Source organism: Festucalex cinctus, chromosome 13 (genome assembly GCF_051991245.1).
Source record: "Festucalex cinctus isolate MCC-2025b chromosome 13, RoL_Fcin_1.0, whole genome shotgun sequence".
NCBI classification, from domain to species: domain Eukaryota; kingdom Metazoa; phylum Chordata; class Actinopteri; order Syngnathiformes; family Syngnathidae; genus Festucalex; species Festucalex cinctus.
In genome coordinates, this window is record NC_135423.1 from 3,616,665 (window position 1) to 3,639,181 (window position 22,517).

The 22,517-nt window shown below is 41.6% G+C and overlaps 1 protein-coding gene across 6 annotated transcripts in view; it reads right to left on the reverse strand.

The window, feature by feature from the left end:
* The window catches only part of fndc3a (fibronectin type III domain containing 3A), a 48,714-nt gene that overhangs the window by 10,995 nt on the left and 15,202 nt on the right, over positions 1 to 22,517 (reverse strand). For 5 of the 6 annotated variants that reach the window (XM_077540490.1, XM_077540489.1, XM_077540488.1 and 2 more), the window contains 12 exons: positions 19,211 to 19,286; positions 9,501 to 9,577; positions 7,968 to 8,214; positions 7,339 to 7,626; positions 6,455 to 6,513; positions 4,435 to 4,577; positions 3,829 to 3,888; positions 3,615 to 3,753; positions 2,499 to 2,552; positions 2,218 to 2,342; positions 1,135 to 1,309; positions 401 to 487 (listed from right to left, as the gene is read on the reverse strand). In XM_077540490.1, coding sequence (XP_077396616.1) covers positions 401 to 487; positions 1,135 to 1,309; positions 2,218 to 2,342; positions 2,499 to 2,552; positions 3,615 to 3,753; positions 3,829 to 3,888; positions 4,435 to 4,577; positions 6,455 to 6,513; positions 7,339 to 7,626; positions 7,968 to 8,214; positions 9,501 to 9,577; positions 19,211 to 19,286 — 1,530 coding nt within the window. Of the gene's footprint in view, positions 1 to 400; positions 488 to 1,134; positions 1,310 to 2,217; positions 2,343 to 2,498; positions 2,553 to 3,614; positions 3,754 to 3,828; positions 3,889 to 4,434; positions 4,578 to 6,454; positions 6,514 to 7,338; positions 7,627 to 7,967; positions 8,215 to 9,500; positions 9,578 to 10,248; positions 12,693 to 19,210; positions 19,287 to 22,517 lie in introns of those variants that run through there. The other variant, XM_077540493.1, reaches the window with a different exon arrangement.

Consider the following 22,517-nt stretch of genomic DNA (forward strand, 5'->3'; position numbering starts at 1 on the left):
GGACGGTAATAAAAATGGTGTTGTTGACAAGCTGGTGATGAGCAGCAGGATGCGCCCATTTAGTGAGGTTTAGTGGCCCGCTGCCGCAAATTCTGGCAAAACCGGGATGACTCACAAAGATGCTGTGGGCCTCAGCAGCTTTCAAGGCCGAGGCTTATAGCAGCAAAACACACTCATAACATTCTCACAGTTACACAAACTCTTCCACTCTCTCACTCATGCAGTCTTCTCATGTTTACGCGTTATTTACTCTCACGCACTCTCTCGTTGTCATTCACTTCATATGCTATCTCTCACTCCCATGTCTCCCTCACTCTCTCCACTTGTACACGACTCCAACAAGGGATGAGCAGAGTTTCCTTTCAACATCACACTATGACCAATCACAGATGTCCCTTACCCGGAACTTGTACTTAGTGCTCCTGTGGAGGTTCCTGACCATGCAGGAAAGTTCTTCACCGTCGTAGCTCGGCTGGAAACCGTAACCCTGGGGAGCGGGGGACAAGACAGCCGTCAGAGGAGACACGGCTGCAAGCCAAGTCTTTCAAGACAACGACGACGGTTAGACAAACGACAGGGGTGTGTGCTGCAGGCGGAAAGGAGCTGCCGTCGTGTTTCCAGAAAGCTGCTCTAAGCTGTAAATGTCATATGAATTTATAACAAAACAATTTTACCCTCCTGTGACTGTGGTAAATGTATTGCTTGAATGGTGGACAGTGTGAATAGGAGGTATTCTTTATTTTTTTAAATAATAATTGGGACTGTCAATATACCAAACTGTGACCCCAACATTAATTTCAAACTCAGGCATATTATAATCACACAATATTGAGCTGTTTTTAAGTCACTCTGAAGAACAGAAACATATTTGTAACATAAAAATATAACAGTCAACATTTATCACTTCAAAATACTTCCTACATCTTTGCTGCGATGTTTTGGCCTCACCAGGCAATTACCAACATTTTTGTGTGCGCCTCAATTACCTGCGGACTTTGGCTAGTGATACATTTTGTTCAAAGAATGAATTTAGGTTTCTGTGCTGTGGTTGTTCAACTATCCGTAGGGTGGCGGGCTCAAGCCCTGCTGTGAATAGCAAAAATTTGGCTGCATAAGTCTAAAAACGTGTCATACCGAGCCTTCCTCCTCCATCTCAAGGATGTAGCAGACGTCGTCCTCCTTGGGCGAGCTGCTGGGCCGCTGCCACTTGAGACAGAGCCAGGTGACGCCGGCCATCTCCAGATCCGGAGGGAAGGGCGGCGATGGCACACTGCATGAGGTGAACAGCTCCACAGATTCGCTGAACTCGCTAGGGAAAAAAAAAATAGAACAAAGGGAAGACGGGAACAAGATGGGACAGTGATCAAAGACTACTTGAAACAAATGTGGCCTCAGAGCAGTGGTGTGAAGTAACTAAGTACAAGTACGTTGTTGCTCTACTGAATTCATTCGGTCAGCCAAGGCAGCTGTTTTAAAAGCACAGTTCTATATATTGTTAGCTGATTCAGGACATTTTGACTGATCTTTCGAGACCCACAGAACATTGTGTTCTCTGATAAGGTACAAGGACTGAACCTAGCCACCCAAAAAAAAAAAAGTAGACTAATAGAAAAAAAAAAAAAATTTTTTTTTTTTTGCTCTTTTGTAATCAGCAGTACAACATGAGTTACTTTCATCAAAAACGGCAATTTGACCAAAAACGAGGCGAAAATGAGCTTTTGTTGTAAAGAGTAATGTCATGTTTATAAATGTCAAGCAGATCAGTGACTTGGATGCAAATATTTTTTGCTTTTGTGATAAACTGCAACTCTACAAAAACGTGATTGACAGAGTTTTGATCATAATCATTTTTTTTCTCCAATCTTTCGTTGTTTTTTTTTGTTTTGATTTTTTTAATCTTTTTTCCACGATTTTCAGCATTAAAGTGTGTCATCTTTTCTTGTGGTTGCAACACAACCTACCGTGACACATACTCCTATACCATGCATATTCATATTCTGTTGGAGTGTGAGGTGTCTAGACTTTTTTTTTTTTTTTTTTTTTAAACATTCTCTAGTCTGTACTTAGGAGTTTAGTCAGCATATCCACTTTAACTATTTTTTTTTTTTAAACATCACTACATCTACTTACTGTTAGTAATGAGTGTGAGTACTTTTTCCAAACTCTGTCCACAAGGACCTCAACACAGAAAAGATGAAAGCCAGGAAGATTACCTACCTGACGCCCAAGTCATTTTTAGCTGCGAGGCGGAAGGAGTATCTGGAGGCTGGCGAAAGCTTGGTCACTCTGTACTGCTTCTGAGGTCCATAGTAGCACTGCTCAAACACACCAGTGCCCTTCCCCTACACAGCAAAATGTTAGTCACGACGGGAAGTGGAACCAAGTAGGCTCCAGCCCAAACACAATGTGGACAACGTACAGAAAACTGACAGTACCAAAAACTAACCAAGACATTGCATGCATATTGCATTTAAAGCCTCATTCTAAAACATTTTTACCTCATCCCATTGAAGAACGTAGTTATGGACCTTGGAACCATTGTCACATGGAGCCTGAAGAGAACAAAACATACATGAGGCTTTGACAATGCATTAGTTCCCTTATGGCTCTTGCATAGTGTTGTTCCGATACCGATACTGCATTAAAACAGTGCCATCGGTATCGGTGAGTACTCATAAGTAACATACCGATACCATTAATTCCAAGTCTAATATAGAATTTTGGATACAGCATCTTGTGTCTTGCTCGTGCACGACACTCACTGATATGTGACATGTTCACTGCATGCCGATCTAAGATATCCTATTGGCCCTTGAATTCTTGAATGTTTGAATGGCAGGACAGCTTTTTCTTGTTGAGGAAAAAACAAAAAACAAAAAAAAACGTAGGTATCGGTATCGGCCGATACTGCAAAGCTGGGTATCGGAATCGGTATCGGGGGCCAAAAAACAGTATCGGAACATCGCTACTCTTGCAGCCTTGTTGAAGTACAACGTAGCAGATAAGACGCATCCAGCTGTGTGCCTTTTTTTTTTTTTTAGCTGCTCCAATTAATCCGCCAAAGGTTTGCTGAGAACGCATGCTTGTTTTTGCAAAACCCATAAACACACACACTGGCATGTACACCCACACTTGCTCTTTATTTACACACTAACACTTTCTCACACATACACCAACTCGCTCACAGACTCACAACACACCTGGGAGGCCAGCTTTACAAGCGCAGCATTTTCCCGCTGGCTAAATGAAAACGTTAATTACACAGGAACAACGCTGAATGGGGCCCCAAAAAAAAGGAGAGAGGGCTGTTTCTTCTCCATGCTGTTCACTTCCTTCTGCGAAATACTACCATAGTCTTTTTGTAAACAAAGGACTTTTGATTTTGGTTGGTCACTACTGCCTATTTCTGTGCTCCATGACATATTACTGAACAACTAATGTTGGGTCTTCTCTGACCACTTACACCTGTGATCTTCAGGTGGCAGCAGACTGGCTATAATTAACTTTCATAATTAAATTAGGCTTTGAAAGTAAACCGAATAACAAGTCAACACTGCACATAATAATGTCTTGTTGCTGCTACCCTGCACCCTCAAAATTGATGAACATGGTACCTTCCACTGGAGCACAAGCGTGTTCTTGGTCCCACTGGCCTTCTTGGGAGCATTGGGAGGATCCGGCTCGCAGCTTAGCGTGGTGAAGCTCACTGCCTCAGAGGGGCTTCCCTGTAAACAGTTACATATTGCCTGGACCCTGAAAGAGGGAAAGAGACCCCAAAACAAGTTAGCCACAATGTTCTGCCATCTTTAGGACAACGTTATGTCTGACCTGACGTGATAGTCTGTTGCCGGTCGAAGGTCCTCTAAAGTTGCACTTAGTTCCTCGCCACTGCAACGAAAGGAAAATAGATCAGTCTTGATTAGCGATGACAGATGCTTGTTACATTTGTAGAAACGGTGTTCAGTTGCTGTCAACTACAAACAATACGGGTTTCGATAACTTGGCACATTGGAGAAAAACAACTTATACGCACACAAAATAAATTACAGATTCCACATGTATCAAGATCCGGTCTTCGAGGGCCTGAGTCCTGCATGTTTTTGAGGTTTCTCTACTCCAACACACTTGATTCAGTGATCAGGATCATTATCAGGCTCCTGCAGAGCTTGGGGATGAGCTTAAATATGAATCAGCTGTGTTGAACGTGGGAAACCTTGAAAACAAGCAGGACTCAGGACCCCAGAGAACCGGACTTTGACACCACTGCCTTATTCTATTTACTTGCATAGTGCGTGTACTGAGAAAAAAAAAATCTCTCCATACACCTTTAAAACACTAGCTTTGGTAATGTGAACTGAAAAAAAAGTTGCTACATTTGCGAATGTTAAACACACAAAAAAAGATCCTCAACATTCCTCAATGTGGGTCACTCACCAGTACATGCTCTTGTACTTCCCATCCTTGCCGCTAAATGAGACAGACACCTCATAGCTGAGGGTCCCTGTGGGCGGGTTGTCATCCTCCGTTCTGGGTGCGCTCCAGCTCGCCTCAACAGCCCGGGCCTGGATGTCTGACACCTGCCACATGTACACGGACAAGAGGCGCTATCAGTGATAGATAATGTGCTATCCACCAGGCAGGTGTGCAAACAGCAACTGTTACAAGCATTTACAGCTCCATGAGGTTCCTACACGGAGGTGCCACCAGACACCAGTAATTCTCCGTAAATTTTTGTTCTAATTTACCGAGGATCCCCACTGTATTACATAACTAATATTTTATTTATTCCTTTTTTTTAACACATCTCTGGAATTAGATAAGTGATTCCTAAAAACTGCAACGTAGTACATTTGTGTGTTTTCACTTAATTGGTCTAAAAATGACTTATTAATTAGAAATAATAGCTTTGTTCTACTATCTATGTCAGCAAGATATGGTGACAGCCTGGCAGAACAATTCCACGCTCAATAACTGGATGTCAGAAAAAAAGCAGTGTACCCACCTGTTGCCATTCATGCACCACAACAGATTTCACGCCGAGTAAGTCAATATGCGAATAAACTGAGACACGTTCAATATTTTAGGGTAAATACTTTTTGTAGGTGTTGCACTGTGCAGCAGGAATTGTCGAATGTACAATATGTGCTTTTCCTCAACAAAAGGTGGGGAAACACTAGATTAGCCTATGCAAGTGTACATAATGAAGTGCCCGTGAAGTAACACAGTCTATACATCGTAATAATGTCCTGAGGCCACCTTTCCAACCAGAATTTGAACAGAGAAGCACTGTAACACTCACAAGATTACATTCAGTCTCTTTTTGAGGAGGCTTAAAAATAGCCTGCGCTCCACCTACAAGGCCCATTGACACGCGGAGGAAGTGTATCAGGTCGAGCTCCTTACCCACCTAGGGGGCCCACCTTACTCCATTACACCCCACTGTTTCGCATCACAGTCCTTTAACCAAACCTGTGTGGTGGCAAAGAGGAGAGGGGGTGGCGGTGAGGGGTGAAATCCCTTTTCCCATTGAAGCCCTTTGTATCCGGCCTGAGACTTCACGGTATATCTGGCCGCTTTGAAATGGACTCCCTTTTGCTCAGTTTACAAGGAGCTCAGAGGATTGTACTGCACATTTTCTGAGGTCAAAGGAAATTCTATTTCAGTGCTAATCCACCATTCAGCACTGGCTAAAACAGCCATTTTCTCTTTATATTTGGTCTGCTTTTAGAAGGACCCCCGAGACTCAATTTCCGGCAAAAAAAAAAAAAAAAAAAAAAAAGTATGTGTAGTCAATTAACTTGGGTTACATCACATGCTACCATTTACACAGTTAAATGGTGGCACCTTTTAAGATATGTTGCAAACCAAAATAGCAGCACCTACCAAATGGTGTTCCCTGCTCAGTGTAAGAAGCTATCATAACATTATGTGGCGATGGTGTCTTTAGTGTCAATTAGTATTTCTGTATGACTCTTGATCCACAATGTTGTTTGTGTCTGTGTTCTGGTCGACTATGTAACTTAGTATGGATGGGAGAGCACGCCCCCGTAGTATAAAAATTACAGTAGGTGTCAATTACTTCCGTTTATTATGCCTGCAGTTGACCAATTCAATGCAACCAGCCAGGGTATTTTCATGAGTATCTACATATATTATATACAAGTACCATGTCATTTTTACGCATTTATCTTAAAAGGAAAACCCCTTCCGTCTCATCTCGATACATCAGGGAGAAGAAAATTCCCACGAGTGTGCACGTCAGCAGGTCGGACTCCATTAGCCGGGGCGTCAGCGGGAATTCATCACCGGTGTTAATAGGACGTTAAATGACGCCACGCATTTGCATCATTAGCCATCTCTCGCGGACGTACTGCTGATGGTCACATAAAAACATGCAAATGCAAGCAAATTGGGCGCAAAGAAAAACATGAGATAATAGGGAGGGCATACGAACCACCGGTTTACTGATGGTGCTCAGCAGCGCTTGCAAGGCCTGTGCTGCCGCATCCAGCTCTGGGGAGACAAAAATATAAATGTAGGAATTTAAAAACCATTATCCGCATCATGAAAGGATCATTTGTACTACCAGTTTCAATTTTCTTTTGAAAATACTGTGCAGTAAGCAATTGCATATTCGCAGGTCGCTGTTAAGCTGCAGCTCTGCTTAATTTTGGAATTTTAACTAATCTGGCCATAGCTTGATCATGGCGGATCTTCACCCAGCCGAGCTACGAAATCATGGCCTTAGCTAGAAACTGAGTGGCAGCATCATGTAAATTAGCCACACTCATACGCTTACTCGCTGTCGCGCTTTCAGAAATTGGTAGCTCAGAAGATTTACATGATGTGTAATTTTACACTTGATGGATGGGCAGGCGCTTCACATACCCAACTGTTTGTATACATGCAATTAAAGTCAATTTTCCATTATGTTTTTCCTTTAACCTTGCACAGACTAACAGCAATTTTCTGGCTGTGCGCTAACGGGCCAAGTTGCAATGTAATCTTAATGATTAATGAGTATGCAATCAGGAAATATGTTGGCCGCCGTGCTGCTTGCGCCGCTAATGAGGCTCTATTTTCAGCGCCAAAAGACAACAAACTCCCAAACATCCGCAAACATTACAGTCAAATGTAAACCTTCCAATGCGCCCCCTCTTGCACTAGTGGTGGGAAGGAACAATGTACAAATATTCACTTGACTTTTTTTTTTTTCTCCAAAATATTAATATATAAATATCAAATATCAAAATAGTTATTGCACATAATTGACAATAAAAGATACATTTTTACTGTTGATTTGAATACATTACACGGTCTATACTTTTACCCACTGACCTTCGGCCTCTCCATTTTTGCCTCTGCCAGCTTGCTTGTCCACAGCATAGGCGGACAGATCTGCCTCGGGCCCTTTGCCTCCCACGCCATTGTGGACGTCGGGCGTCGTGGGGCTGCCGCAGGTCTTCTGAGGCGACGGGGGCGGGCTGTCCTTCACCTGCCCTCCTCCGCCGCTGCCTCCCTGACGGTCCTTCAGTTTCTTCTGGAGGCGCTCGTACGTTTTGCTCGTTCTGTCGTCTCTGTGGACAAATGCCGGGCGTCCGTGTTGGGTGTGGGAATCTGCAGAGACTGATTAAAAGAAAAAAGGGCAACCAACATTTACAAACATGCCAACAATGCCTGTGTACTGATGAAATTCAGGGAACTGTATCATATGGGGACTGGAATGACTCAACTGGTATTGTAATGGGAGTGAATAGTATACAACATTAAATTTGGGGAAATGGGATCATATTGTAGTTAGAGTCAAATTGCATTGTAATGGCAGTATTGCATCATAACTGGAATGAATTGGTAGGTGGTGTGAATTAAATCTCATCGTAATGGGAATTAATCTAATCATGAATGTCACATATTTGCCTAAGATGCACACATCCATGAGAGAACCAAAACGAGCGCCATCATCTCACCCTGCTCTGAGTAGATGTGAGCCGGGTGATACTGGGGGATGTACTGCGAGCTCATGTCGCCCACTCCGCCCACCATGCCCGTGTACATCTGAGGGGGCGGGGGCATCATGGCCGGGTGCGGGATAAAGGCAGGCAGGTGGGCGTGGGGGGGCGGTGGAGCATGGTGGAGAGGCGAGTGGCCGCCCGGGTGGAACTCGGGTTGCTGTGGCAACACCAGGACCCGCCGCACTCCGTTCTCCTCAATGATCTGAAAGGAGGCGACATAGTGTTAAAATGTACACTCTTTATTTATTTATTTATTTATTTATTTATTTAGTGAGTTGCAACTACTGATGTAGTATTGTTGGTTTCAGGACATCATTCAGCGTGTCTGCATTCGAAGGGACGTCACTTTCGCGTATTTGTAGAATCAATGATTCCATCTCAAAAAAAAAAAAAAGAAAAAAAAAAGTGTAATACTACACCATTTTCCTCCAGATTAGTGCTTATGAATTAATTGTTTATTTACTATTGTTTAGTGATAAAAAAAACAAAAAACAAAAAACAAAGCAATATCACACGACAGGGTTTGATGTACTCGTCAACCTTTTGACACTCATTCAGGTCCTGGTTCGGTCGCTGTTTTCTAATAGTAAAATCAAATGTTTGCAAAACTATATGTTCATACCCTTTACGCCATATTTCACACAATGTAAATAATGTGGGGAAAAGTGATTGTTGTCATTTGTAACCTCGAAATGTCGCATGTTGGAACTTTCGAAAATAGAACCCCCTTCTATGCATTATTTTGCTCATGTTTTATGCTCACTATTAAATCTGTTACCATATCCAATGCAAACCAAGCAGTATCCATAAACCATTATTTACAAGCCATACCGTAACTTCTGACCACCTACAAGTTCCGTGTGACGTCATACAAATTACATAACAAAGGTCAGGTCAAAGCTTTAAAGTGAAGGATTAAAGTAAAAAAACAAAAACAAATAAAGCTCTTCTTGCAACAAAGTGCCACACACAAAGGTGAAGGAACACAAAACACGCTAATCCCAAAATGTTAAGTCTATCGGGTGAAATTTCGGTATGAACCTAAAAGGCACTTTACAAGGCGAACATAGTTAAACCTTCTCTAAACTTGTCTCGAACAAGGAGCTGAATGAAACAAATTCACAGGTGTTTGATCAAAGAATGGTCTAATAAACTTCCTAGATCAATTAGAATTGATAAACAGTCATTATCATCATCATATTCCCTATTTGACATCATGAGACCAAATCGACAACTGCTCATCAGTACCTTGACATAGCATTGCTTCAAACAGCAAGTAGCCACTAAACTCACAACTTTTGGGGAGAAAATGGAAAATTAATTCATGATTTTTAACATTATTTTTTTTAACGGTTTTAAACAGATTAAGATGCATTATTTGAAGTACCGGTAAATCATTCTCAGAACAATTACGTGAAACTGGACAATTCCCCACAGTACGCCCTGTTGAACTCGCATGGCACCAGCGGTTGGAAAAAGCTTGCTTACCTGTGAAATGTATCCAGGAGGCACATAGATTGGAGGCACTGAACCGTTTGGAGACATCATGGGAACCTGAGCAGGACCTAAAGAAAGGCAGAAAAAAAAAGCAACATGAAAAACTAAAAACAAACAAAGGCCTTAGCTTGCATTACGAGTGCAGGCAGGAAGGTCGCATGTGGCTCTTTTTACAAATGCTTTCATCATAAATTATAAATTATTATTATTTTTTGTACGAAGAGTACAGTAATGGAGGGACCGAGCGCGCTGCCAGGGATTTTGCCACCAACTTTGGGCATCCCAGAAAGAGCAACTACGAATAGATAAGTATAATTTGTTCAATAGTTAATGTGAATATGCAGTTATTACAGTAATTGGTAGGTTGTGCAATCTATTGTGTCTATTTCATTCATTAATAAGTCTACATTCAAATTAGATTGTGGGAGATCAAATACTGTAGCACTTCACCCCTTCTGTATTATTTCAAAGACGCAGAAAAGCCAAAGACATTTCCTTTTCTACACCCAATTCCTGGCAAAAACGCAAGGCGACCACTTAACTAAAGTGCTGAAGAGACGACAAAGTTTCCTGTATGGCCGTGGCCTGAGTGCAGCAGCTTAGAGACAGCTCAGCAGAAAGGAAGATGTGGAGCGGGGGAAGAGAACCGCCATGCCAAGTCGCACAGAAGGACATAAACAATCGAGACCCGAGATCCACGTGTCATGTGGGAGGTCCAAAAGATCCAGTACATACTGACCTCCTCGCGACCCGCTTGTGGGGAAGTTTGTATCCATTTTTTGGAGCTGGCGTATGCAGAGAGCAAATGGACAACTATAACTGGCCCCACAAGTCCAGAGGCTCGTCTTTGAAAGATCACTGCCAAGGCTCAGCACCGCCTCCCTCCTTTATGTACCGAGAATCATGGGTCAAACTCTATTTTAAGTGGTTTTTGCATGCTTTATTTCAATTTAGGGATCATTATTGAAGAGTGACATAATATTTATACTTGTTATCGAGATGATCTTGTGTTACTTGACTTTAAACCGGCAGGATCGGATTGGCAGATATTGAATTTGTATGCAAAGCCTGTGATTGGCAGTATTGTCAAAATATGTTGAACGATGAAGTTATTGACTGGATCTGCGATGTGGTTAAAAAAAACAACAAAAAACCTTACATCAGGGGTGTCAAACTCATGTTAGCTCAGGGGCTGCATGGAGGAAAATATATTATCAAGTGGGCCGCATCGGAAAAATAACGGTATATAAAACTTAAAAACAATTGCCGCCATTTATACGCAGATTTTCGTGGACCAGCCCTAAATTACGGAGCTCAACTGCAATGATATTGTTCCGAACAACACGAATGCAAATGGAATGCGGCAACACTTTGCCGGTGTACGTTCCGGATGCGTTAAATCAACCTGTTTTGCATATATATTGTTCCCAGAATGCATTGCATGGCGCGGTTAATGATGTTATAAGGATGTTAATCCTTGTCATATCTATTTGTGTTACCAGTAATTGAATTTGTGTCGTATTTAACAAATTTATTGTCGGTGTATTATTAATAATAATTAAACAAACTGTAGTTTAAGTTGTGTGTAAAATAATGACTGCCAGGATGACGATTCCCCGTACAAGTTGCATTGCTCATCTGAGGACTGCTTGTGAAATTACAAATTTATATGTTTTGATTGTGGCTGGCTGATGAATTAGTCCGACATTACAAATTTATTTTTAATTTTTTTACTTTTCAAAATTATCTCGCAGGCCGGATTAAACCCACTTGCAGGCCTGATCCGGCCCGCGGGCCGTATGTTTGACACCACTGCCTTACACAATATCAATGTTACTTAATTAGAGCATTCCGTGAAGACCACAAATGACAAATGCTGCCGTAATTTCATCAAAACAGCATTCCTCACAAGGCAGAAATTCCACGGGAACTTCAGTCAATTAAATGCCCCTGGACGGTATTTGAATCTTAAATGCATAGGCCCTCAAATTTGCTACAACCCAATTGGCCTCAACGACCATAATCATGAATGTGATGCATTCAAGGAGGCACTCGGTGCTAACTGCTGCACTCATCTAATATTAGTTTAATGTAGCTGATAAACAAGCAGGGCACATGGTGACACAGGTCCAGAGTTCATTGCAGCCGTCGTGGCAGACATGCGCGTTAAAAAGACTGAAAAAAAGAGGTCATGTCTACTTGTGATACATGACACTATGTGAACCCTCAAATTGGTCTAAAACTGGAAATGACGGCAGTACTGTTATAAAGAAATATGCCATCCAAATAAAACTCAAAGGTGTCCCACACACAAAGAAAGGTCGAGGTCAAAACGACAACTATGACAGACGATTACAACTGACAACTCGCGACAATGAAAGGTAACTACGACTGCCAAAAGTCAGTCATAGTCGATCATCGCAGTCAACTGCCATGCATGTCAAACGACTGACGACAATGACCGACTACTAAGATCGTTGACGACATCCTACGACAACAGTGGTCTACAACAACAACAACCATGGCAAATGACGACGACGGTTGACTATGACTAACGATTATGGCAGACAAATGACAACTAAGATGACAGCAGACGACCAAAGGCCGATCATGACCGGGACGGCGTGACGCAGTGGTAAAGTGTTTGAGCAAGACACTGAACCACCGGTTGGTCCTGATGATAACCGATTATGTCCTGCAGGTACGTGTTGGACAACCGGCTAAGGAGTGCAATCTGACAAGTTATTTTTATTTATTTATTTAAGTGGGATAGAACTTTCAGTGTCCCCTCGAAGTATGCTAAGACAGCCTGAGTGAAAGGTGAAAAAAATGACTCAGTGTTTAAGAACACGTGGTGGGAATGGTGAGAAGTGAAAATCTTCACACAAAATCTTCATTCTGAACAAAAGTGGTTGCACTAACTCACCTTTACTGAAATCAAATCACAAAAACATCCAAGTGTATTTTTTCCTAGGACTGATGAGAATATTCAAATTAGCTGATGCTAATGATAGGAGGAAGTACAGTTTATGACAAATGGCATGAGCACATGACTGTTTTGTAGCATGGAATGGTGGCTTAATGGGAGACGGTATTGTTTAAGGGAACAAACGGTGGGAGGAGAAGGTGGGAGGTACTCGTTTTGCATCAGTCTGACGCACAACTTCTGACAGAGATCAGATAGAACGGACCACACCCCCTTCCCACCATCCTCCCCTCCCCCTAAATCAACTGGAACATTGGGTGTGCTGACGTGGCCGGAGAGTGCCAGCGAGGGGGAGAATAAAAACCATCAGTCCTCCTCCACAAAAGTGCAGACTGACACCAAGCCAAGATGAGTAGTCATTGAACCTGTGGGAGAAAACGGGATCGGGCGACACAGTCATCAATCGTCAAAGTCACATAATCTGTCCAAAAGCTTCCCCTACCCTCCTTCCGGGTGTGAGCGGGGTTACTGATACAGCGATTTTTAAAGGCTTAACTGATTTCTAAAATGCATTTCTTCTCATCCTCATTCGCTCAATAGAATTCAGTCAGTAGTCAGAAGCTGTATTGACTAAGTTCTTACGAAATCAGGAGAGCCTTTCATCAAGGAGTCAGCACCAAACCGAGTGAAATATTCCGACAAACCGACTGAAATATTCCAGGGAAATGGTGCTGACTCAAGTATAAAATCCCTCAATTACATGCAAACAGAGCAAGATTTGTTGCGCTTGAAGAGGGCAATATTTGAAAAGGCGTTTCACACAGAGATCTTGCCGTCAAGACGCAGCGAGTCTGCTTATTAATCATGGCTAATAAATTGACTTGGTATGCACATTAAAAAGAAAAGAACATGGGGAATGCAGACAAATGAACTGATAGTGGTTAATAATTGCAAAGCGCTGCATAAAGAGGCTAAGTACAAGACTTATCAATTAAAAAAAAAAGAAAAGAAAAAGTGAGCACTTCCTCTTTGAATCTTAATTATAGTATACAATAGATACAAGAGCAGCTTAAGCGTCCCTGATCATAAATCATTCACAGCTATTCTCAAACCAGTCACCTATATTGCAAGCTGTTTCAGAACATTTTGACTGATCTGTCAAGTCCTAAAGAATATTAAGAATCGCCTCTTTCACCTGAAAAAAAGTTCAGTTCTACCTCTTTCTGTTCTTTAGTAATCAGCAGGAGAGCGTGGGTTGGTTTCTGACCAAATGTGGAGAAAATTTACTTTTTGAGAAAATAAATACGTCAAAAGGAACACAGATTAGGATTGGGGTTGTATCAACTACATAAAAATCCCTATATGGTACACAATAACGACTAGGCAGTAGGAACGAGCGAATGATTCGGAACACAGCCTTTGTCTATGATATTTTACAGAGGCTCCTGCAGTCTTGCCGGCGTGGATGACGTTAACAGTAACCTTCATGCTTGTGCGTATTACAGAGCAGGAGTGCTCCGAGCCAGACAGCGCCCCATTGAAAGGGAGGGCATTGCCACAGCGACCAGTGCCCCCCTATGCATTTGTTGCTGATGTTTACAAGCCCACACAAAAATAAAGTGGACACTCCTCGTCAACTAAACTTAGATGGGAAAACATCATCAGTTTTTTTTTTGTTTTTTTTTTTGTTTGTTTCCCCCCCCCCACCGTTTCTGTCTCCCCCTCGAATCGACGGAGCAGTGGGAGAATGAGTCACAAGCTCAGTCATCCTTGGAGCTACTCGCCGTTGAAGCTGTGAATGAACACGAGCATCTCCTTGAAGTTGAGGGCGGGGGCGGCGGCGAACATAAAAATAACGTACTAATGCGGCTAATGTGATGTTTGTCGGGTCAATTACGTGAACCATATGCGACGGGGGGGGGGGTCGAGCTCGGGAGAGGATGCGAGGGATGAAGGGAAAGACGTGCCGGCGTGTTGAATTTGAATCTGAAATGGCTGTGACCCTGACAGTCCAGGCCATGTTATGCAACGCTTATGCACAACACAAACGTTGCATACTTAGAATATACACATAAGTTGTTTTTCTACTTAGGTTTTTGCCATTTCTTTGGATAAGAGAGGTAGAAATCTAGAGGTGCACGATATTGGAATATCATGTGATATAGTTGTTGAATATAGCGATAGATATTGCGATATTTTTTTTTTTTGAAAAAAAAAACAAAAACAAAAAAAAAAAAAAAAAAAAAAAAAAAAAAAAAAAAAAAAAAAAAAAAAAAAAAAAAAAGATATTGCGATATTTAACATGTACCTAAGGAATTTACCTTTTCATGAGCTAATGAAAGAATTACATTTTTTTTTCATGCAGCAAAATATCACACGTTGTGGACGACAAACTATCATATATAAAAAGGCATATAATGAATGAATGACATTTTTCCTATTTTGTCATGCATACGAGAGAACCCCCAGCCCACATGGTCTTATACAGCACCATAAAAATAAATTAATAAAAAAAAATTCTATACTGTCCTCGGCATACAGCACTGTTTGTGTCTCTAGCCCACACTCGGAGCTTTGTGCTACATGACGTCCTGTCAGCAACAATGACAACTCAGTGTCAAGGCTGTGAAGGAAAGATGGTCGTGTGCGATGCTGACATTTCTTTTGGCTGAATTTCTTTTACATTTGTTGTCGTGGAGGCAGTGTTACTTGTAGACTATAATTTTTTTCTATTCAAAGATTAGGTAGGTGTAAACTCCTGACACAGTGGGTCTCATTCACTTTCCTTGTCTCTATGCATTTTTAATCTTCGTGAAAGAGGGCGAGACGTGGGTTCAGCGTCTTGGTCTTAAACTTGCTCAGAACGAAGCCCTCAAACAATGAAACAAATCACAGTTTGGAGTAATTGTGCGGCAAGAGCAGCTGCTTACATTGACTAAACCAGACGGGAGTTAATTGACATGCTGCTACATCTCATAAAAATGCAAAACGGCACCCGAAACGCCGGTGTCAGATATTGCCGAGGCCTGGGATGATGCAGATTTGGGTGAGGTGGGGTGCGGGTGATGTCTGTTACGCAACCAGTGCAACCAGACACCTGCTGCAAACAGGATTCAGATTTTAAACAGCAAAAGAGATCAGAATGAAACTTCTGCTTCATGCCTGACAAAACCAACAAGTGTTAGTTGCACTTTCAATTGTCAATCTGAAATCCCCCCCCCCCCCCCCCAAAAAAAAAACCATAAGTGCAAAACATTTTTTTCTTTATTCAAGTCACTCAACACTAAATCAACTTTTTTTTTTTTGCTCATAAACTCTATAAAGTGGTGTCTACAAATGCTGTCTACATGTACTGGTCATTATTTTGACATTTTAGTGCATGTTTGTTCAAAGCTTGAATTTGGGTCAAAAACCATGCGTTTGGTGTCATCTTAAGGTTAAACAGTGAGATAAACACAATTTGGCTGTTTGTCCTCTCACTACACGAGAAGTTACAGACTACGTCACTTGTAGACGTAGTCACACCCGCCACCCACCAGCTCAGTCTCGTACACGACTCAAAATGCCTAAGTGAGTTGCTGCTGTCAGCCATTCACAGCCAGACCGCGTCCAATCCGCATCCTAAAACTTCGTGATGGGTGGAGCAAGAGTCTCACTTCCTGTTGAGTTACTCTTTAACACATTCACTGCCAGCCCAGCAAAAATGCATCATTTGACGTCTTTTTCCGTCAATGGCAATGAATGAGTTAAACATAACAGGCCTCATTGACCAAAAATTGAAACTTAAAACAATAAATTTTTATTTTATTTTTTTACATTTCATATTTTAGAACTGAGCCTAGATTTTCAATAGCCAATTAAAAACGGAACCCCCCCAAATGATCCCACAGATTAACAGCTTGGGCGGACTCCCCTGACGTCTATGAGAGACTGGCGTTTTTATCAGACACTCGACAGTGTATGGCTGGCTGATCTCTTTCAGCCACCGGGGGACTGCTTCAAATCCCTCCGACAGAAAACAGACTAGGCGCATCTGCAGCACCATCAGGACCCATACGAAGAAGTGTCTCGCTGCTTTTGGCAACAGAGAGAACAGACGCACGCACGCACAAGTGTCAGACAAAGTGGGTAGGATGAGGACACGGAGCCAATCAGATAGGACGCCACACATCTGTATCAGGCTCTCACAGGGCCAAAAGAGGCTACAGCTATGAACTAGCAGCGAAGCCAGACAATGCCTCAATCTAGGTGGTGTGAAAGACAGCCTGATTAACAAACAAGTGGCCCAGAGGAACGTATTAAATCAAAAAACAAACTTGGTCTGCCATTGTACTGATCTGACAGCTGATCTGTGCTTTCACATGGGTCGATTAATCGATTGTTACACCTCAAAAATAAAGTACGCGACGGGCTAACACTTTGCGTTCAACCGCTGTCTGCCTTTTAATCACGCCGTCACGCACGGTGACAAATGAAGGGAGTTTGGGCCTGGAGAGACATCGAACATGCTAACCAACAACCTTGGAGCTGGTGCGCGGCAACAAGGATCCGCCTACACCACCAAGAGGCACAAAAACCCAGCTAGGTTGCACATTTGGCCACGGCACAGTGAAAAAAAGAATCATAGTTAAAGTAAGCAAATTTATATTGAAAAGAAAAACTTTTCTGGAGTGAGAAGCGGCAGCCAAAAATGCACCAGCTTACTGTATTTTCTGAATTAATAAATAATTTTCAGATACTGTTAGTTAGGCTTTGTAAAGCACTTTGGGCACCACATGGCGTAGATATAAAAATGCACTGCGATTTACCATTTTTATCAAACTGGATGTTTCATCTGTTGGACTATGACATTTTTTTCTGGGGAGCAAATATAAAAAACAAAAAAAACAAACAAACAAAAAAAAAACACTAAAGTACATTCATTCGTAGCCGTCAACTTAAAGCTGCATAGAAAATATTATTGCAAAGAATTTAAGGGTGTTGACTTGCCTTTTAAATTAAAAAGTAACAAACCATCAGCAACATCAATCTGCTTCATGCTAACTTTCACAAAAGACGATTCGATACCTCTCACGATACGTGGGGTGCAAAATGATTCAAGGATGCTACATTTTAAAATGGAACAATTCAATGACATCCTGTTGAATCAAAACCTATTTTCCAATTCAAATTTATTTCAATACACCCTTGGTAGTACCATTTACTGTATATGGCGAGGTAATGGCTATACTGTTCTAGTACCGGTGCATTGTGCAACCTTGTTCAGGACATGGCAAAACAAACCAACCAAACAGAAGCACACATGCACACGCACGCACACACATACACTCTCTCCTCTTCTGCCTTCCTGCGACGCAAGCGGTGAGTCATCCTTCTATTCGCGTCACAGAGATGAGTGCACCCTGTGACAGACCAGTTAGTAGCAGCCACACTGATCTACAGTAGGCACCTCTTTAGCTCTTTTTTCTCCCCCTCTGACAGAGACACTATGTATGCTCAGCCCCTATTAGGCCACTTTATGTGGCTTGTAATGGGAGGCCGGTGCACCAGCGGCACACACGGGCAGGGCATGGAGTGGGGAGAAGTGAAGCACGGCTTTTTTTTTTAAATTTATTTTTCTTGCTCCCGCCGCATCGTTTTAGATCACTGCCTCAAGTCCTTCGTCATCCAAACCTGGCATGCCTGGGGCCTATTGTACAGGCTTTTTGTCTCATCTATATTCGTTTGTGTCACAAGGTATAGGCGAAGGCTACGCACACAAGAATAGCATTGTCTGTCAACAATGAGATACGAGACACTGATCCAGGAGGTTACCAAAGCGGGTGCCAAAGCTCACAGTGTATTATATCCCTAACTGTATGTTATGTTTCCAATCCATCTTAGCAGGAGTGGGCGAAGTATGGCCCGCGGGTCGCACACTGCCTGTAACATTTTATTTTTAATCCATCCAATTGAGCATTTATTATCAACAGTCTATCAATTTTCCTAAAATTAGTTTTTCATTTAGGGTCATATTCTTCCATGTGTGTAAAGTGAGAAAGAAAAACAAAAAACAAAAAAAAACAAAAAACGCTTTTGGCTGTGCAGATTCTGCCATTGACTTCATCGAATGTACACACTATGGGCAAAGCGACCCTGAAATGAGCACGCATTTGGCCAGCGACTTAAGCATCTTTTCTCTTCCATGTTCAAGCGGCCGTACTAAGTCTAGCGTCTTATGAAGGTCAATGATCATATTTGCACACATTACTCATATAACAGAAAAGGTAGACGTGATTGAGGTTGGCACGGGAAATGTAAAGAGGCATGAGTGGGCATGAAAGAGGACGACAGCATGTAGACGCTAAAGATTACACCTGGTAAGTATGGTAGCCAAACGTCATCGGTTTGGCTAAGGACCCCCGAAAATGGCGACAGCGAAGAGACATGCTTACGAGGCACAATTTACAAACCAATTTATAAACCAGACGAGGTGGAAGACAGACTTGAACAACGGATTATTGATACCCAATCAAGATTTTGAAGTGGAAAAAAATGATTGAAGCTCGCACACAAAAATGCTTAATGATCTCGCACAAAAACTATATAATAATAATAATAATAATAATAATAATAATTATCCAGACATATTTAATCATGGTTATATTTTTCCTGTGTGAATTGCAACAGAGAAAAATGCCATGTCTTCTGTTGTGTCAATTGTGCAGGATTTCAAAGGAGACCATTTCAAAGCGAAAGTTCATCATTACAGGTCAGACACACGGAACTTTCTTACCTGTGATACACTGAAATTGACCATCCTCTCGTCGAATCGTGAAGGCCTCACCTGGGTTTACCTGCACCAGGATTACCTAGGAGAAGGAGAAAGACAAAAAATATTTAGCAAGACTAACCAAAAAAAAAAAAAAAAAAAAAAAAACGCTGGCTCTCTCACTGTCCAAAAACATGGAAATGTACTTGTTACAAGTAGTTATTAGAGCAGCGAGTAGAAGTTGATTCCACAGCATGCAGTCAGAAATACAACTGCGGATTGATTTACCCCAGTTTAATAAAGTGTAATTCCTGTGCATATTGTAGTATTTGTGTGCTGGATGTGTGTGTTTAAGGGGTGTGGCCTAGCAATAGTCATCAGGACTTGGAGTCGGTTAAACTATGTGCGAGCTTCTGTGGTGCAAGTTGTGGCCTACAGTAGTTCCTTTCGTGTTTGCTCTCATTCGTGCAACTGAAATGTGTTTGTTGACAACCTTTTTGGGGCCAACGACATACATCCACTGCCGGGCAACCACTATAATCCCTCAAACTATTGAAAGGTGGCAAATCAAAGTAGCACATGGTGGACCTGGCAGTTAAAACAATGAGTCATCTCTTTAGCAAAGTAAGCTTCATTAACTGCTGAGAGTTATTTAACAGAATGCAGAGGTAAACAAAAGTTCCATTCCCTGTGACTAAACAAGCCATACGACAGCTGTCCTTTTTTGTATTTATTGACGGAAGTCTCCTGTCACATGGTTTTGCCTTTTATTGCATTCGATCGAAAATCTAGGACAAGGAAATTCCCCCTGCGAAATATCACTGTGGCATCATTGTGCCATGCTTGGATAAAATATACACTACCAATAAAAGCAGCTATTCAGGCTTATAAAAAATAAAAAGCATTACTTTGTGTGATCTTATCCTGCCATAGCCACGTCCGCTCAACATAGTATGGCAAGCTAACGTAGCAGGGCCTTCATCTTCGCCTTTTTTGTCAAAAAGATTAATAAGACCAGTCACACAATTGCCAAATTAAAGTCCTTTGTACATAAATATTGGTCCAAGACAACTGACAGTCCTAGCAGACAATTGGAAGAAAAAACAGGAAGTAGAAACCTATCAAAATAAAGGCAGTAACAGTGCTAAACATAGCTTGAGACATTTTCTCAGTCATCCACTATGATGCCGGGAAAAATAAAAAAAATTATTGGATACAGCCAATTTCTCTTTAGCTGCTTTAGCCCTTCGATTGTGTTTGTTCATATATTAAAAACAATATATGAACCACATCTTAACAGGAGGTTAAATGAGGTTAAATATTGTTTTATGCCATGCTCTTACAACAATGCTTGAAAATGAGTTCATATTTCATGCTGGTCGAATTGAAATCTAGTGAGGTAAAGTCACCCATTACGACACCATTTTGGGCATATATAAAATTAAAAAAATCATAAGAAATCCAAACTGTACTAACTTGCACCCTCCTCTTCCGATAGTTTCTCATAAACAACAATAAATGATCCTGGGTCCATGTGAACGGCACCAAAACCGGAGGGTAAAATGAATCTGCAGATTTTTTCACGTAAACTTCTGGTGAACTTTCTTCTCTTACCAAACAAAACTTAAAACCGTTAAATACTTGCTGAAACGAGGTCTAGTGACGTGGCACAACCATCAGTTTATGGCAACATTTAAGTCATAATTTGCCCTGTATGTCCAAGTACAGATTTTACAGGCTTCAATTCCCTTTTTACATTCATTTCTCAGGAACAGCAATAATGTTTCTGGTTCAATTTGACCTGACCCGCTGTATAGGAGGAGAGTTAAATCAGAACTTTTCTTTTTCGATTCAAAATAACTTCTGGTTCCATTATGATGAGATTTAGTCATATCTTCCCTTGCAAGGTCTAACAGTCAAGATGACCCTGTTTCAATAGGATTGATAGGATTGTTTAATAACCCCAAATTTCAGAAATGTTAACATTGATTCTTTATCTTAAAAGGATCATGCTGCAAGAGGATGTTTCACTCAACTTTTTCATTCATAAAGTTGTAAATGCGTCAAGTGAACCATTTGAAAATAGGTCAGTTGGACTATTAACATTACAAGAGGGTGAAGTAATTGAAGTAAAACAAGCAGCAGCATTTCAGTGAAAATGTATTAAATGACTCACTTTCGTGAAGCCAAACAGAAGAAGTTTAATACAAAAAAAAATACTTTTAACTGTTTTGAGTTGCAAAGGCCCTCTTGGATTTGCTGCATATTATTAGTCTGGATCGCCTTTTTGGGGGCTGCAGTCGGCATCTTCGGATTAAATCCATGACTTTAGCTACGGTGAAGGCCTGGGGCACTTTCTAAAATGGCTAGTGAGCCTAATTCTTGACTGACAAACTCCACCACAAGAACTTCAGACATACAGTAGCACCTTCATACAATGGCTACTACGGCCACAACAGAAGCCCAAGGACTAAAATGCAGACTAGCTAACTTTCTAAAGCCAAAACACATTCAGTTAGATATTATAGTGTAGAACATGAATATGGCGACCCCAAGTGGACCACAATAATACCTGTACCTTACATTTCGAAAATTTATGTTTACAAAATCCCACGATTCATCGTTGGGATGATTGGTAGAATAACCTATTTTAGCTAACTGCAGCCGGCAAGCCCTATACACTACATAAACCAGTGGTGTCCAAACTTGGTCCTCGAGGGCCGGAGTCCTTCAGGTTTTGGACGTTACCCTGCTCCAATGCACCTGTTCCAATGAACAGGATCGTTATCAGGCTTATGCAGAGCTTGCTGATGAGCTTCAGGTGTATTGGAGAAGAGAAACATCCAAAACCTGCAGAACTCCAGCCCTCGATGACCGAGTGTAGACGCCACTGACAAACATATGATCCAAAAACCACTTTTCGTATTATTTCAAACTCATAGTCAAAACCCAGGGAAAACTTCTCTCCGTTATACCAAGTTTTAAAGAAACAGGTAAGATGTGGCAATTCATCACAATTCCTTGGTAATAAAAAAATAAAAAATACACCCCAATCGTAAAAACTAATAACGAAGGACCGGTTCCCCAAAAAAGTGAGACTAGATGAATTTGTGAACTACAAATATGAACCGCTTATCCTGTGAAGAGCCACGGAGAGCAGAAGCCTATCCCAGTTGACTTCAGACTCCACCATTGATTGGTTGCCAGCCTATCACAGCGCATACACACTACAGTCAATCAACCATTTACACTGTCAGCCAAGTAAACAACTATACCACAGGGGCTTGAAAAAACAACAACGCTTTAAATGCTGTTCACTGCCACCCCTGGC